The 19,035-nt window shown below is 39.1% G+C and overlaps 1 protein-coding gene across 1 annotated transcript in view; it reads left to right on the forward strand.

Moving 5' to 3' along the window:
- The window catches only part of ELMO1 (engulfment and cell motility 1), a 413,997-nt gene that overhangs the window by 146,931 nt on the left and 248,031 nt on the right, over nt 1–19,035 (forward strand). Inside the window, exons 8-12 of the mRNA XM_073332875.1 lie at nt 4,802–4,901; nt 10,925–11,076; nt 11,765–11,843; nt 16,037–16,087; nt 17,839–17,961. Of these exons, the coding sequence (XP_073188976.1) occupies nt 4,802–4,901; nt 10,925–11,076; nt 11,765–11,843; nt 16,037–16,087; nt 17,839–17,961 (505 nt within the window). The remainder of the gene's footprint in view (nt 1–4,801; nt 4,902–10,924; nt 11,077–11,764; nt 11,844–16,036; nt 16,088–17,838; nt 17,962–19,035) is intronic.

A 19,035-nucleotide genomic window follows, 5' to 3' on the forward strand; every position in this document is an offset into this window, starting at 1 on the left:
TTCTTCTGTCAATTTAGCTACCACCTCCCAGGGAGGTGGATTACTTACACCATTGGCAGAATCCCTCCCATTGACGTAGTTGGCTGCAGCTGTGATGCTGTAGTGTTTGAAGTATAGGCAAGTCCTTAGTTTAAAGAGTCATCAAAAGATCTCAGTAGCTTTCCATCACAGCATTATCATGCCTGGTGGGAATATGTTGTTCCAGTGTGTATGTATGTGAATGTAGAGCTGCTTGGGGGTGGGGGTTGGGGTGAAGGGGGTTAGATGTCCAATTCCCATTAATTTTAATTTATTTTAATTGGAAATCCAAATTCCTTAGACAGCTTTAACAATCTCAGGCACATCATGTATACATGTATGAAGAGTGATACATTGTAACTAATGTTTTTGCCCAGAGTTGTTTCTCTAATGTAGACATAATAGTAACATGAGCGTGTGGAGAAAAACGAGGGAAACATTCGTTTCATTTTCTTGCAGGAAAAACCAAATACCTCCTATTGTTTCGTCAGTTTCATAAGCATGAGAATGCAGTAAATTTTCAGGAAAGTGAAGTGATTCACAGATTTTGGTCTGATATGCACACACACAAAAAAAGTCTCAAATAATATAGTTTTGAAGAGATGAGTGACTGACTTTTCAGTAAGGGACCTATAGGTGCATCACATGCTGGGACTTAGGTGGCGAAGATCAAAGTTCAGAATGGATATAGAATAAATACAAAATAAATCAGCAGAGTGGTTTAATTTGGTTGATCTCAGTCTTCATTAAAATCTCAGTGTTAGCAGGATAGGAGATTACATTTACCTTTGTCTTTGGTCGTTAAACAAAATGTATGTCATCCTTATTGTGGTGGCATACACTAACAGCATCTTCATCAGGAATTAACACCAGATTGTTAAATCATTTTGCAAAGGCTGAAAGGGTCTGGTGTTTATGGGTTGGTTGTGCCTCATGAGATGTAAAATGAAAGATCTTGCTACAAATGTGTATAGAAAAAGATCCTTCTTCCTACTGATTCAATATGAATGAAACACTGGTGGGATGAGATTTTGTATTAGATGGCATATGCTATTTATTTTCTTGGATTACTGATATGGACAAACCTGGATTTCCATGAAGTTTCTTGCAGCCATTATACTATCTGCCTCTCTTAATGGTATGATTGTGTATGTCTATGTGAAAGTATTAGTATAAAGTAACAAAACTACGTTTATATTTTGCTTGGGAGTTTGTTAATTCCACCTACAAAGGTTAACCATTTTTTGTAAACTAAAAAAAAATAAAGTGAATCTTGATCCAGGCTTTAATACACTGCTCAAATCTTAACTTGTCAATTAATTATTCTTGGGATGGCTTTCATTGCTTGGCTGTGCTATTTCTGATGTTCCTCTGTTAAGCTTACCAGTGGCTGTAATATTATGCTCCTACTGATGTATGTTTATGTGGACATGGATTTTATTTTTAATTTCTACTTGCTTAGTCCCAACATTATAGCTCATTTTGCTCTCTCTACTAATTATTTGAAGTGCTATAGTGACACCTGGTGGGTCAAGATGAGAATTTTGTAGTTAACAAGTGTTAGCTTTAACTTACAAAGTATCAGAGGAATGCAGACTCATTACATGAAGCACTGTTTGTTTTTCATTTTGGAGGCCAAATCTTGTCCCTTCCACCGCTCACGCAGGTGCAGCTGGCATTGGATTCGGCAGAACTAGTATGGTTTTGTGATCATGCAGGATTCTTAGAGCCTATGTTGGAAGGATGCTCCCTCTATTTGTGCCACACAGCAGTGGTTTCTCTCTCTTCTGTGGGTCCTTGCAATCCAGCAGACAGGTTTTTTGGAGGTAGGGGCTGGTAGATTCCACCTACCACTGGGGATATTGCAACTGTAAGGCTGAATTCTTTCCTTTAACCCCGGCAGGGTCTCTCCTGTACACACAACTTGGCTACTCAAGCTAGAGGGTTTCCCTCTTAGGGTATGTGAGTACTACAGCTGGGAGGCGTGCTTCCCAGCTCAGGTAGACAAACTTGCACTAGCTCAGCTTGAGCTAGCATGCTAAAAATAGCAATGTAGATGTTGCAGTACAGGTGGTGGCTTGGGGTAGCCACCTGAGCTTGGACTCAGGAAAGCTAACCCAAATTAACTAAAGGTGTGAATTTAAAGTGGATTAGTTAAATTATGTTAAAGCCCTGTGCAAACACTCATTCAGAATTAGGGTGTCATTAAATTGGTTTAGTTTTAAGCTAAATGAAGCTATTATGCTTAATATGAACTTTGCTTGCTTTTTTTAACTCAGAAATGTCAAATCTGATCTGTGATTTAGTGGAGGACTTCTTGGAGCTCTTGGAGATGTGTATTACAAGAGCTCACACCTTAATTGGAGAGGCAGGTGTAGTGAATCTTTAACAACGGTATCTTTCTCCCAAGAACCATTTAGGCATTGGCATTGAGTAAGTGTTACCAAAAGCAAGCAAGCAAACAAACAAACCAAAACCAAACCAAACCCCAAAGACTTTAAACAGAGTGACCTAAAAATCCCTTCTCAATTGTTCATCTTCCACTTTTTTGTGATGTTTAAATTTCACTAGCTCTCCAACTGCTATAGAGTCTCCCAGGGTAGGTAAGATGTGGATTTCTGCAATAAAAAGGAATCAGAAAATTGCCTATATGTTTTTCTGTGTCAAAAATCTACCAGAATTTATTTATACAACAAAAAGAAGCAACAGAAGGATACAATCTTCTTTTATATTTTCTTATGGCAAAGGCCTTTACATTTAATGTAGCCTAGATTTATTAATCACTTATAGTAGATTGCTGTAGCTATGCCAGCATAACCTTCTAGTCTAAACACAGCCTATACTGATGGAAGGGGTTTTCCATCAGTGTAAGAACACCACCTACCCTGAGCAGCAGTAGCTAGGTTGATGGAAGAATGTGTCTACACTGGGTGTTAAGTCAGCATAATTACATTGGGCACTGCTGACTGACTCAGCTATGTCAACCTAAATTTTAAGTGTAGACCAGGCCTTGGGAATGTAAGGGATTCCAAAATACTTCCCTTCACAGAGGATTACCTGAACTCTGCATTGGTTTCCACCTTTAAATAGTATTTACAATATTGCTTGTTCACAAAACTAAGAAGTTGTAAGATATTTCTTTAATTTTACAATGTCACTGCAATAGGATGGAGCCATTTATGTTTAGACCAATGGAGCTATGCTCTTCCTCTAATTGTGTAGGTGAAGTCCCCCAGCTCTGAAAAAGCACTTAATATTTAACAGGACAAAAAGTTGTCCAAAGCAAGCGCATCTAAAAGATGCAAGATGGACCTAAAAACTAGTATCATTCAAATATTTCAACCAAAGGCTGTAATAAAGATAGAAGTTTTATATTTTTGGATAAGTTAAAATACCACTTAATGCTAGATTAACAAGGAAGTCCCCAATTTTTCCCATAAACAATGAGTGCTAGTTGCAACAGTGATCCTTCCTATAGACTTTGTCTCATTCCTCTGTATCGAGTTAATCCTCCCTTTTGAGCAGATGTTAACCAATTTGTCTTTGTTGGTGCAGGATTTGTAAAACAAAACAAATATACCAGTAAGGATTATGAATCAAAGTTTCCTTAACTGCCACCAGGACATTGGGCTCATTTCTGAATGGTGCTGACCATGTTGGCCTGATCCAGCAAAGTGCTTAGGTATGTGCTTAACTTTTAGGGCTTGAGAAGTCACACTGAAGTCAGTGGGAGTGCTCTTGTGCTTTAAGTTAATCACATGCTTCAGTATGTTGCTGGATCAGTGGCAGAGTGCTCAGTACCTTGAAGGATCATGTCACCTCCTGTAGGACCTAGTTCTGTCACTACCACTCATGCTGAGTAGTCCCTTACTCTCTGAATGGCCCCTCTGAAACCAATAGGGCTGCTGATGCACCAAGGCCTTGACTGCACACAAGTTAACTGGCTTAACTTAAATTATTTAAATTGAAAGTTAAATGGGACAAAATTCTGTGTAGATACTCTTATTTTAGTCCGAGTCTGGTATTTGGGTTAAGTTTAACCCTGCTCCTAATTGACTTACACTGAATTGATATAAATTAGATTGATATTAATGCAGTTTACAAATGTCCACATAGCCTTTTGCTCTGGTTTCATTAAATCTATTTTAATTGCATCTTCAGTTAAATTGGTGCAACTTTTCAGTGGACAACTCTTGAGGTGCTACTCAGCAGGAGTAAGGGTGGTAGAATTTTGCCTATAAGCAACTTAAATAGTGACTTCCTTCTGTAAATAGATTTTAAACATTAATTATTGGAAAAGTTGTTGCACAACACAGGTAGTCTCTCTCTAAATACTTCCTCTATTTATCTCCTGTGAAGAGAAGGAATTAACAATTCACTAACTTTCTGTGAACACATCCGACACATTGGTATAAAAGCAAGATGACATTCAAATGGGAGTGTCCACTTCATTTGCTAAAGTAGGACTCAGCTTGATTTCCTCCCTCAGCTCTAAAAATGTGAACTAAAAGAGAGGTTTAATCTGCACTGGGTGATTTTCTTGGGCTTTGCATGAAGTTTTCTCACAAATGCGAGTTGGTCTCTTCCAGGAGATAGTCTTTGATGCCAATGCTAACGTGTTTTGGAGTATCTTTGTTGCACGGCCTCTTTTGCTCTGCTTTTGCCTCTTAACAGGTCTCTGGCTTTGTTGTCTTGCCTTTCTAAGAGCTTCCTGCCACTGTTCCCTTTATCATTGCCCTGCTGTATTACTGGTAACTGTTGTTATGACTCCTGTCTCTTCCAGCTTTGGAGATATGTTGTCCTTTACACTGACTGCATTTGTTGAACTGATGGATCATGGGATTGTATCATGGGATACATTCTCTGTGGCATTCATTAAAAAGGTAAATTTCTACTCTGCAGTATATGTTGTTAATGTCAGTTTGTGTGTCTAGGTTTTAAGCATTTGGAGAGAAATGTTCTTATTCAGGTAGGTAGTAATTAACTCAGCAAAATATGTATCTGAAAGTGTGTGGGGGGGGTGGGGGGGTGGATGAGGGCTGTTTCAGACTAATTTTTTTGTTGTTGTGAAGCCTGAATCTACTTCTACTGAAATCTCTCTGTTGTTGACTTCAGTGGAACAGGATCAAGTCTGTGGTACATTTCTTAAGCACATGACAAAATTCTATTGGTTTAGAAACTGATTTTAGTTAAATTTGTCCCTTATGTGGACACTCACTCTGGCTTAATTGTACCTTATGTCAACTTAGTGTAAGCTAAAGCTAAAGTTTAAACTTAAGCCAGGGCCTTGCTTTGGCTTGAACCAAGAGCAATGACAAAATGTTTCCTTTTTTGTTTGGGTGTATTGTACACTGAAATGAAGGGACTCTGAAGAACGCTTTGTAACTGGAAAGCTTGGCTTTTTCTCCAACAGCATTTATACAATAAAAGATATTACCTTATCCACCTTATCTCTCTAAAGTGAGTTAAAAGTAGTTTTGGGACCTACACCTGCTCTTCTGTCACCCTGCTAATTTCTCTTGTTTTCTAATCAAATTTTCTTGTTTTAAATGGTTTTTCTCTCCGCACACAAACCGGAAAACCTGCTGATATAATAGAAACAGTGACACTGATTATACAAAAGTACTGCTAAATGCACAAATTAAACAAACTGAAAAAAGAGTGTTTTTCCCCTCTAATCTTTTTCATTTATAGTAATTGTATGTGTTACTTAAAATAGTAACACCTTAAAAAAACCAGAGAATAGAGCTGTTTTTATTAAGATGACATTGTCTCATGAAAAAGACACTACTGGGACAAACTTGATGCAAAATAATCTTATAAGAAGTCTAAAAATGAATAGTAATATTTTCACAAAATAATAACTGTAGCAATAATATTAAAATATCTCATGGAAACTTTTCTTTCTTTCTTAAAGACATTTTCCTGCAGTGTCTGCTATCTAAATTTGGTTAGAAAATGATTATTGCTGAAGTGAAACTGACCAATTTAGTTCCACTGTCCAAGCTGAAAGAATCAAAAATAGGAAATAAGCAGAACAGTGAAAAGAGAACGAGATTTTAAAAAATCAATTTTCATAATCAAAGCTGTTGTTTGTGAGCAGTCAAGACATTTGATTTTTAAAAATATGGGCTCCAACGTCTGCTCTTTTGCACTCATGTAACTTCATTAAAGTCAGTTGGCTTACATGGTTAACCCAAAACAGAATTTCTGTCACTCATCACCTGATAGTGTCACTTCTGAGCAGGGGTGGAGTGTCCTATTTAAATGTCTGGGATGTAGATATTTACAGACAGATTTCCAAACTGATCAGAACAGTTATTGAATATGTCTTACTACATATCTTTTTTGTTTTTAAAAATATCTTACAGGTTTGGTAGTTTTATTTTACATTTTTCTACTATGGAGAATAGAATGCAACTGTTTTGTAACAGACTTCTATAAGACATTGATCAAGTACAGCACGGCTGTGTGTTCAGAAGAGCCCACTAACAAATGAGTACAAAGCCCACAAATGCTTCCTTGTCAACCAAATAAAATTAATATCTTATCCAACCTCTTCCTTTGCCCTGCAGGATGCAAAGTAATTGCAGGAAAAGCTAGCAAGTGCACTGCCTGATATTGGTATGTCTGCCGTGTGTTCTGGGCCCAACGTTCCTAATCGGTAAATGCACTTGGGCAACCTATTAAAAATGAGTTCCTTCCTAGTGAGGCACCTAACTCAGCCATCCTGGGAAGGAGAAGGAAGAAAAGAGTGAACAGAGAAGGGATCAATAGAAAGAATAAGAAAGAATGGCAGAAGGGAGAAAATAGAAAAGGAGAAAGGCAGAGATGCAGGAAAGGTGCATAGTTATGCCCCAACCGTGCAATGTATTATGTGCATATGGACCTCTGCACTCACGTGGAGCCCCGTGACCTTCAGTGCATGCCAGGGATCAGGGCTAGGGCCTTCCTTCTCTGTCATGGGCATCCGTTGCTCCATTACCCCCAGCCAGACCCTTTGAAGTTGCTGGTGGGCTTGTGTGACCACTGACAGTGCGGATATGGGGGCTGAAGAGCTACTGCTAAGCTAGGGGGCATGTCCGCCCTGCCCCTGTGAAGGGCTTTTCTCTACTAGATGGAGGCAAAGCTGGAAGGGGAAAATTAAAGTGAAAAAACATCTAACTGCAAAGGCAGAAGCCTCAAGAGAACTTAGAGGAACCTCTACATTGTCTTAGTCGTGTCTAATGAACAACAAGCGGCATGATGCTAAATGCAGCGCAAGTTCCAACATCCGAATGCATACGGTTGCATTGAAATAGATGTCATTCAAACTGGTATTAAAACAAAAATTCAAATCTTCTGAAAAATGTTTTCAAAGAAATGAATTTCAGTGGGAGGGGAAAATGTCTTTCTCTTATATTTCTGATGTGTAATTTTTTATACCAAGATAAAAAATAGCCTATGTAATATAATTTTTCACCCATCTTTTATACTTTGCATATGGCTTTCTTCCAGTACTGGGTGTCAGCAACAGTCATTTCCCTCCTGCCTGCTATCTTCTCTCACACTACTGACACTGCAGTTCTTTTAGGCTGAGGTTTTCAAAGCCACCTAAAGGATTTGGATGTACAGTTCTCATGATGACCAATGGTATTTGTGTGTCAAAATCCTCTTGACATCTTGGAAAAAATCTCAGCCTATTCAAGACATTTTAAGCAACTTTTAAGCTACAAGTATCATGCCTGTTTCATAACTCTTTGTAATGTGGATGCCCTTGATTCCGTTGAATTGTTTACTCTCCTTTTTCTAATATGTGCTGCATGGGAAGGGGACGGCACCAGGAAAAATAGCTGTCTTTTTTACGACATACAGTTTGTTGTTCGCTAGTCAAATGCAATAATAATAGTCCTTTATTTGAAAATAAGATAATCACTTGAAAAACTTATTCTGCAGGAGGACTGGCATGTGAACCACACCATATCAGCTCCTTCACCACCTATACTGACATCAAAATGTTCCAGGCAGTAACTAATGAGCAGATTGCTGTTTAAAGGATCTGATGCTTTTTGCCTTCGGTCGCAGTTCTGTTGCAAAGTTGCAATTAGTTTTCCCCCCCTCTATTTGGTGATGGGACGAAAGCACAGATTTCCTGTGTCCCCTTAAGCAAGACATTTAGGACCTGATTCAGCAAGGCACTTCAATACCCCAGTGGGGCTACTCAAATGCTTAAAGTTATGCATGTTTTTAAATGCTTTGATTAACTGGGACTTCAGTCTCCATGCCTCAGTTTCCCTTAATTCACCCATGAGCTAGGCAGAGCTGCGAAACCTTTTATGGAAAATGTAAAACCAGTTGAATTGTGTGTGTCCGCGCGCGTGCGTGTGTGTGTCTGGAGTTTCCATGAACATTCACTGCTTTGTACAAAATGTTTCATTTCAGCAAAATTTTTGATGACTGCAGTATATTACTGGTCTGTAAGGGTGCTTCTTACACTGCACCCTTCTTTGGGCGGCATGTAGTACACCTACGTGCTTAGTGCACCAAGCATGGGTATAAATAGCAGTGTAGATGGTGAAGCATGGCTTAAGCAAGTTGAGTAAAGATACGCGTGAAGGGTGTGCGTATGTACTCGAGTACATACCCACACAGTTCTGTTCCCCCAAGCAGTGCCTTCCCATGTACACTGCTAATTTTAGTGTCCTGCTACTAGAACCCTTCCTCTGCCCCAGGGAAAAACTCCAGCAACCTTTCCCAGCTGTCTCTCCCCTGACAGAGCTTTTCCTCACTGCAGTGAAAGGCTCTGGGAGTTGGGAGCTACTGAAGCCTTTCTCTGCTGCTAGAGCCTTTCGCTGACACCTGTAGCTATACATCACAGTGTACTTTTCACTGCCAGTGTTGTGTAATGTAGATGCAGTCTGTGTGTGCAAGCCATTTTGTTATACTCTGGCTGCACATTTGCAACAATTAAAAAAGGTTCTGGCTGGGGAGCAGATGAGTAGATTTGGTTAAGGCATTGTCTACAATGGGATTTCAGCTACCAGTGTAGCTGCACCAGTGAAAAGCCCTAATATAGATGTGATTTACACCAGTGAAGCATGATTTCCATTGGCACATTTTATCCAGTTTGAAACCGTGCATGGCAAGCTGGACCTGTGAAAATCGTAATATACCAGTGTAAATCATATCTACACTAGGGGTTTGCACTGATGCAGCTGCACTGATGGCTGAAATCTCAGTATAGACAAAGGCTAGCTCTTCTGTTGCTCGATTATACTTTCCACAACTTACTTCTGTGTTCCCTTCCCTGCAATGTTGATCTTTGTGTCCTGGCTGCCTGACTTAAAATCCATCATGCACACCCCTTGTTCCTTTTGCTTTAAGGCAGAGCAGGTAAAAATACGGGCATTCTGCTTCCTGCCTTTCAATAAGAGAACTGTGTGGATATTTAACTTAACAGACATTTGGACCAGTGGTCACCCCACTGACTACCAATTGAGGAACGCCCACTGTATCATCTGTAGGAGCAAAAACTCATGCAGAGCGCGGAATGGGGTAGAGGGTGGAGGTGGGAGACTGTAGCGGAAGGAGCAGCAGTATCATAATAGATTTTGTTTCTTCTCTTTGTTTTGATGCCTACAATACACACAATAAACATCTACAAACATAGCTGCTTTTCCCCCTTCTGCTTCCACTCAGAATTTCACAAGCGCAGAACTTAAAGCTGTGTTAGCACTATAGCTTTTAACCATGATTTTGTAACTGGTTAGAGACACAGTCACTGAAACCAGTTACTAGTTGTAAGGTTCAGTTTGTCCCCATGGAGCAGCTTTTTGGCCATCGAAACAACTTTTGTGCATCTTCACGTATCATTCTGCTTAATCAAGCTTATGTCCATGCATTCTGGGAAAATCTGGGCTGTTCTCCCATAGGTCCTCAGCAGAAGGCAGAGTTCCTAGAGGACATGTACACAGAGTGGCATCAGCAGCATGCAGGACGATGCAGTCTAACACCTTCTGCTGCACAGCCAAACTGGTTACATAGGTATGGGGAGGGGTGTGATAGCTGCTCTGCAAAAACAGTGTGCTGAGCTGGTTACAAGAAGACAACTGTGTGTTGACCTACCCCTGCAGTAGGGATGAAACGCTTATTAGCTGGTCGTAGTTATTAGGAGTTTTTACCATCATGCGTGTAGAAGCAAACCACATTTAGAGCCAGCTGTGCCAGCTCAATTAAAAATTGTAAGATGGAGATAGGTTTTGAGAGAGGTTGATTTTCTTTCACATTGGAAGTTATGTGGTGATAGAGGGAAAACACATGTAGATTATGCTAGAAGAAGGCAGCTTTCACTGGGAAGGTTGCTGCTGCTTTAGTCACTTCTGCCCAACTGTTGTTTTACCACTGAGCTGAAGGAGAGCTCTGTGTAAGCTCGAAAGCTTGTCTGTCTCACCAACAGAAAGTGGTCCAATAAAAGATATTACCAGGTTGTTTTTAACAGTGACAGTTTGAGAAAAATGCCCAAGCTGGATTATTACATTACGGAGGATAAAATATTCCTCCCCCGCTCTTTCCAAAACATCCTCTGGCAAAAAAAAAAGGCTTACAATTTTTCAGTGGTGATTTCATACAATGTGTGATGTTTGAACATTGGCCAGATACTTAGCTGGGGTAAATTGGTATAGCTCCATTGATTTAAACAAATCTATACCAGTTCCCACCAGCTGAGAATCTGTCTCATTATTTGCTTCAATGTATTCTGATTTTAATAAACACAACTGGTTAATACTTTCCTAGTATTCATTTATGCACATCTAACAACTAGCATCTACATAAATTGCCCTTCTGCTTTTGAATCCTGCCTTTTCCCCCTTCCCTTTTCCTGTGCATGTAAGCAAGATATGAATTATTCAAATGTTTAAATTTGTAGATAGCAAGTTATGTGAACAAATTTGCTGCCGACATCTCTATCTTGCAACGGTCATTAGCAATCCTGGAGTCTATGGTGCTCAATAGCCATGAGCTGTACCAGAAGGTAGCCCAGGAGATCACAATTGGCCAGTTAATCCCACATCTTCAGGGGTGAGTATCCTAGATAATGACTTTTGAACAAGCAATGTATTTAAAATCAGAGTTGTAAAGAGAACAGCTATTACATATAGTCTCTGAGAGAGATTAAATGCAGCCTCGGTTGACAATGGCTGAACAATTTGTAATGAACGTTGTGGTACTGTCCATTGTCTATCACCAGTTCTGGCTAAACTGGTTGTGTAGTAGCTTCTTTCGGGTTGAATGGAAGGGGGGAAATGGAGCTGAGACACCATTAATTGTGAGATGGTGAGTAATGTTAGGGTGCAGATGGATCCATTTGTGTACCATTGTCTGGAAAGCTAGTAGGGTAGAACAGCATCCCTTGCTGAGGGTGAGGTTGGGAAGGAAAGATATCTTAAACTGAATGTGTTTTGGATAAATAATGGTCAGATGGCTAGGTAAACGCTGTCTACAGTAATACTGGGTGTTAGATAAACTGCAGTTTTTCTTGCATCGTATTTCAGGAGCTTTCTATGCAATTAAAGTGTGCAATTTTAATTTCTGTGCAATTAAAATTAAATACAAATACTTTAATCCTTGATTAGCAGGCATATTTACAGAATATTTTGTGTCTTCAGCTTAATTTTCTGTTCTCAGATAACACAATAAGAAAAAATAATTTCTAAAGCTCGTCTCCATATACCATCTGCCATAATTATTACAATCATGTTCCACACAGGACAGATCAAGAAATCCAAACGTACACCATTGCAGTAATAAATGCACTTTTCCTTAAAGCACCTGATGACAAGAGGCAGGTGAGTTGTTGGTTTTTGTTGTTTGTCTGCAGACCTATAGGAGAGTCTGATTACTTCTGGCAGCTTATCTACATCTCTGCTATGGTCTCCCTTCACCCTTTTGTTGCCATTGACTAGAGCTGATATGGGTCCTGCTTATTGTACGCTGGTGTACCTCCATACAGTTTAGTGGAGTCACTTCTGCCTTGCACTGGTGTAAGTGAGAGGTGAATCAGGACTGTTGAGTTTTTCTGATCTAATATAGCTTCAGATAAACTGTATTGATTGTGTTAGGAAACTGCACTCTTTGCTGTCTGCATTTACTGCTATGGTTATTTAGTGCACTGAAATTTTTGCCAACGCACTCTGTAACATCATACTCTTTTTTTTTTGGTAAACTGTTTTTTTCAGATTGTTGTTTAAAAGGGAGATTCCTTTTTTATGTCATAGCTCAAAAACAAAATGTCTATGTGTGAGTTGCCCAACTGTAATAATGTTCCACTTAGCTAACTCAGTGCTAAAATTCACAAGCCTCCAATGGAAATATTTTAAGACGGCTGCTCCATGTAAAACGAGGCTGGAGTATAAAGTCTGGTATGTGGGAGCAGTTGCAGTGTGTTTATTAAGATATTAGCCTGCGAGATACTTTGCTTAGAATTTCCCCACAGTGGTAGCAATGGCGGGAACTCTAGTGGAGACACATCACTGGTATCTGATGGGAAGGTGCTGCTTGTTCAACACTGTTGAAACTCAGGCCGATTATTTAAGTGCCAAAATACCAGAAAGAGTCAAAAAATATTTATTCTTTTTATAAGAAGTGGATTTTTTAATGTAACTTTCATGGAAAGTTTTTTGTTTCCTTCATTTTTTAACTTAATTTAATGTTTCCGTTAAGTCAAAAGAAAAGTTGCTGTGTGCTTCTGAAATCAGCTCTCCCATAGGTGAAGGGCACTGAATATCTCAAAGTGCTTTGCAGATGCTAATTACAACGCTCCTTTGAGGGTGGTAAGGGATACCTACAAATCATTTCACCCACCATAATTGCTGCCACCCTTTGTAGTGGATCCTTGCTCTCTTTAATATTACATAATGGAGAGAGAAGAACACCACTGCAACCTAATGAAACTGCAGAGGGTAGGTAGGTAGGTAGATTCTGGTAGGTAGAATATAATACCTGATTAGGCATTTGGCCAGGAGTCTGGGGTTAACACCCCCACTTGGAGAAAATTTCCTGGGGTCTTTAAAGGGTTTAAGTGGTCAGAACCTTGACTCTTTATATGTTATGGTTAAATATTAGTCCATATATCCAAGAAAGGGAAAGTTTCTATGAACTGTAACATAGGTTTAAAGGCTAACCTTGATTGCATTCTCCATCTCTGAGGCAAAATAACGAGGTGATGCAATCATAGTTCATTTAATTGTTTTGCTGCTTGGACTTGGATTTTCAGGTCCAGTTGCCATTGCTGATAGTTGCTGTATGTGAAGTAGTGAACTGAAAAATCATATTGTCAGAACCAGACCACACTGGGCATAATACTACAAGGAATTTCACTAACAATTGTGAAGATTGTGGCTTGAAATTTACACCTGTGTTCACGTGTGATGCTATATTTCTTTATATCAATAACACAACAGGTGTAGTGCTGTGAACTGGAAAGTGTGGAAAATTTATGATTGCTTGAATTTGCACTGCAAACTCCTCAAAGGGACCATACAGTTTTATATAAAAATCCTGCACAATGCCCGAGGCTTTGGCAAACTCCTATAAACTGCAGTATGAGGATCCAACTCTGTTTAACTACACTGTAATAAAAAATATAGCTAACTTTCTAGTAGTGACTTGTGACTATCCTTTTTTTCTCTTTTGTCTGGCTCTGTAATGTAAAGAAACAAAGTTTTTGAAAGGAAAACTCCTTGCTATCTTACTCATATCAAGGATAATGCTGGACCATAGTTATTTAAAAAAAACAAACAACTTTGTCGCAATAGCAGAAGAAGACCAAAAGTGCTTGAGGCACAAAATGACACATTAAAAAAAACTCTTTTGAAAGATATAGTTTTATTGTTTGTTAGTTGCATTTTATTAAGAAGTGATGCTGAAAATTACTAAATGGAGAGCTTTGTCTGAGCTTGTATTAATGAAAGACCTCAAGAATTTATTTCTAAAAAGTAGGCTACTCTGTTGGTGTAGATCTGTGCAGCTCTGCTGGATTCAGAGAGTGATTGTCTTCAGTAACAATCATAATCCATTGTAGGAGGGACAGGCAATGACCCTAAAGGAGGTCCCAATAAGAGTAATACCTCAGTTGTGTCACATCAGGAAACTAAAAGATTCCAAGGGCAAAGTGGACATGCTGCTATCCCACTTTTTTAAACCATTCCATGATTTTTCCTTTGGCTGGAGAAGGGATTCTTCCATGTATTCCTCATGGAAAGAGTAATTGTTTAGTCTTCTTAATTATAATAGATATTTATTTTTAAGCAAACTGCTTTTCTTTCCTGTTCATTCCCCACACTGTGAAGCATGTTGAGTCTGTAGCACTCCCCCTGCTGTACTGTTCTGAATTTTCCAAGGGGATAATAGCATTGTTATAATTCATACCCTTACTCTATTAAAAGTCTACAGCTGCTGTATCCCCTGAGGCTTGAAAATAAAAATAAAGCTCTAACAAAGATTCTCTGGTCTTCAATCACTTTTTTTTCCCTTCTCACCTCTGCACTCTGACCCAATACCATTAGCTTGATGTAGCGAACACTGTTAACATCCTTGATTGTCCGTTGACTGTAAGTCAACACTTTCTTTCTGTGTTAGAGCAAGTAGATTCTCTTCTAATATTGCCAGAGCCAGCCTTTGTTTATGCTGCTTCTGCCTTGCTTACGTATCCTTTCTGCAGTTATCCATTTCTGCTCATGTTTTATTTCAGTCATAGTTTTCCTGTTTTCTGTGTTCTTGCATAGATTTTTAATATAAATATACAACTTGGTTAGCTTTTATTAATATTTATTCTTGCAAACCCATTTGCAAAAACTTTTTTTTAGGTTTCTGAATATGAGCAGTATTTTCACTCCGTTATAACGGCACAGAATCACAATGGATTATGATTAAGATAATTTCTTTGAACTATAAAACATCAGAACTGATGTGACGTTGTGCTATATTGTGTAAGACAGTGTCGGATGAGCTAATGATAGCAAAAGACACAATTTACAGCAGTGGCCCAAAATGTCCAAATGCTAATACCAGTGCGTAGATAGCTATGCACAAGATTTTACTCAGGTAATTTAATAGTATATTTTTGAACGAAATTTTAGTGTGTGTGTGTGCGCGCAAAGATCAAACGGATGCAAATGTATATAATCTACAGCAAACAAGAATAAAGGGAAAATAAAAGTTTTACAGTTCTGTTGTCTAGATACTTCTGCAATGGCAACTTTATAAATACTGAGACCATTGCAACACATACAAGGTCTGACAGTATGGTACGAAGCTAGATAGCTGAGATTGGGTGCTTAAGATGGATGTTGAATCAAAGGTGTGTGTTTGGTGGTTACTGAATGGTTAAAGAGAAAAATAGAAGTTAAATTAAAACATAAAGTAGAAGGATGAGAGTATAGATTTTAATGGAGGACCCCGTCTAAGATCCCCACCAACTCTGAACAGTTTTTAGTGGGGAGAAGTTTGATTTGCAGTGATGATACAGTAACTCAGGCTAATTGTTGATTTAAGGTAAAGCGTTAGTTTTCAACTGTTTTAAAGTCTAATACACATATTCACATCTTGATTCACTACAACTTATTTTCAAAGTCCCAGTTGGCAGGTAGAAACATATGCGACTTCCTCCTGTCTTTCTCTGCTAGAATACTTGTATGTTAAATACTTTCCTCATATTCTATATATTGGGTCTCAATCACTGTTCCATCCTTTCATGGCTGTTTTTGGATAGCCCAAATGTTCTGCTCCCTGGTATAAACTGTATGGCCTCCAGTCCCTTCATTTTCTTTGTCCCTCTTTGTCATTGTTAGAGTGGTCTGAATTTAAACAAAAATAAAAGATCAGCTGAGGCAGTCACTGTGAGGCCTCTCATTTCATTTCTTGATGAGAAATACTGCTGATATTCAGTACTAAAACACACCCAGGAATGACTGTAGAGTTCTTCTCACTGCTGCACTGAAATACATGCTTTTAGCTAAATCTTTGTGTTTTACCAAAACAGGAAATGGCAAACATTTTGTCACAAAAACAGCTTCGGGCGATCATCTTAACAGTAAGTATTAGTATAAAGTTCCCAAGGATTTTATTTACTAGCACAGGGAAACAAAACATGTTGCCATTTTGGTGGGTGTATGTTGTATATTATTCATGTTTATGGTCTTTTAGTTGTTTCTGTATTTCCATTTTTTTTTGGCTTGCTAGATAAGGTAGTTCTGCTGCTGAATGAGCTCAGAATTGACCGTCCAAAAGGGAAAGGAGGTTATTTTGCCAATGCATAAATTGTCATTTCTCTACCAAGATATAATAATGAATACATGCAGTATTTGGGGCGCCTTTCCTTTGGCGTTTCCATTAGCTTGCTGACTAGGCGGCATTTGAAAAATCTGCATTGGCCTTGATTAGTAATGCATCCCAGACTTTAGGGTTTGAACTGTCTGTCAAACAATGTACACAGTGCTGCATGACTCAAAATCAGCCCCTGTGCTTGTTTGTCCATCATGTGTGCAGATGATTTTACAATATGAAAACTCTTGTGTTTGCACATATCTTGAGATCTTAAATGGGACACAGTTTGCCAGAGTTAGATTATTTGCTGGTAATAAATAATTGCCCAGAAGATGCACAAGACACGTTTCAAAGTGTACTTAATAAACATAATAAATAGCCTTCTCCTTCTCCCATTGAGGACCAGGGGAATTTTTTCACTGACCATAGTTAGAGCCAGATCAGGGCTCTTCTAAACTGTACTAGTCATCTATGTCATCTGACATGACATAGATATGGGCATTAGGCAGATTTGGCAGAAGAGGCAGTCTAGAGACCCCGTCCTCCTCTCCCCCCTCTTTTTCTTTAGATGATCAGTGTGAAAAAAACAGACAGTTTCAGTTTCAAAGGCTATATTTTCCTTCCTAAGTGGCTGTAGTAGTAGGCTAGATTTTGACCTCTGCTATGAAATTTACATGAGTAGCACTCCCAGATGCTCATTCTCTGGCATAAATGTTCCAATGCCATATAGCAGAGGGCAGCAAACATCCTATTCAGAGCTGCCACTGAGTAGCACTGTCTTGGTGGTCATGCCCATTTCTCTCCTTACACACTACTGGGCTAGTGACCTCTGGTTACACCCTTTACAGAAACCCTTGGGATGAAGATTGTATCAATCTAGTTAGCTTCCCCTACCATTTTTGTGTACCTTAGTGGTTTTAAAATTATCCATGATTTTGGCATCTGCATTGTAACTTTGGTGACTTCGCTATTGCTTATGGGCATTTCATTCTAATTTTCATTAATTTTAAACCATTTTCCTCATATAGAATGAGATCATCTGGTAGAGGTAGGAGTGTGGTTCATTTGTAATTGATTCCCTTGCAGCAATTGGCTTACTATGACAGCTGTATCAGCAGCATGAATACTCTTATGCTTAGAAATGTTGTTCTCTTCACTTTTTGTTTAAATGCACTCTTTGCATGTGCCCTTCTGAAGAGGGTGCTTTTCAAAAGGATGACCTGGCTGCTAATTTCTGTTCTCTGTATGCACATGCTCTAGCTAGAGGGTAGGAGGAGAGGACTCTGTGCACTGCTTTCAGGAACCTTACTAAGGGATAGGATTTAATATCACAGCCCATGGAACACCTGTGTACCTAGCCACCTTACTGGTATCGGGCTTGCCTTTTCCCCTTCAACAGTATGCATACACCACTGCTTGTCAAACACGTACAGGAATGGAAACACCTGAGCCCACCTCATGGGAATCAGCGGTAGGAAAAGAGTAGGTGACATTCACTTGAATATCTTCCTTTCACAGCATGTTATCAGGGCACAGAGGGCCATCAATAACGAAATGGCGCACCAGCTTTATGTTCTGCAAGTGCTCACCTTTAACCTTTTGGAGGACAGAATGATGACCAAAATGGATCCACAGGACCAGGTAAGCATCTCTCACAACCCAGTCCAAACAGTAAGGGGACAGATGTAGTGCCAAGCTTAGCCTTTAGAGCCAGGAAAGGCAGATTAAAGAAAGTGGCACTTCCTAGCAGTCATGGATATTCCATGTGTTTTTATAAAAACCCATTTTCCAGGGAGTCTGAAATTAAGGCCAGATTTTTTGTTTGAAAAACAAACTGGTTTCTGTTATGCAAAAATGAGACAACAAACTGTCAAGTTTACCACATTTCAGACCTCGACTATCTCTTGAGCTTGAGGTTCATCAATTGAATTTGGCATCATCCTGAGCTAAATCTGTACAGCATCCAGATCAGTGTCAGTCTATTTTTTTTCTTATAAAGTTTATCGGAACCACCTGAAATGTGTAGTCATCCTGGTTGGCTTTATTCGTGTAGAACTAGAGCAAAAGTTCAAATTAAAAGTATATGATGCAGACGGAATATGGTTAAATAACCCTGTAACTCTAGTTCATTTTTTATTTTGGGTTGTTGTGGCTAAACAATAATTGTTTTTAATATTACTTAGTTCCAACAATGTGTTTGGTGCTGTGCAGTAAACAAAAATAGATGGTCCCTGCCCCAAACCGCTTTCAGTTTAAAAAAAGAGACATGAAGTCAGGATGCCATGGGAAAGATTTTCAGGTCTTGTTTCTTTAATTTTAAAGGAGCTTCGTGCAGGCTATATAAAAGAAGTGGATTCTTAAGAGGGACTTGAATGAAGATAGCATGGTGGTTTGGGAAATTGGGATAGGTAGGGTGTTCCACAGATAGGAGACAGCATTATACATGGTTACATCAGAGCAATCGTGCACTCTCTTTTCTTCCAAAATATAGCAGCAGGATAGTTTCTGCAACTCTTCACTCAGAAGGGAAAAGGATACACACAATTACCTGGTACACATCACCTCATCAACCAAAGTAGCACTCTAGCTGTAAATGGCAAAACAGTTATTACTGCCACAAGATATTCGTGATGAGCTGCAGATGTGCAGCGTTGATAACGATTTGAAACTACTGCAATTTGTTAGTCTCTAAGGTGCCACAAGTCCTCCTTTTCT

Source organism: Lepidochelys kempii, chromosome 2, assembly GCF_965140265.1.
Source record: "Lepidochelys kempii isolate rLepKem1 chromosome 2, rLepKem1.hap2, whole genome shotgun sequence".
In the NCBI taxonomy this organism is placed as follows: Eukaryota; Metazoa; Chordata; order Testudines; family Cheloniidae; genus Lepidochelys; species Lepidochelys kempii.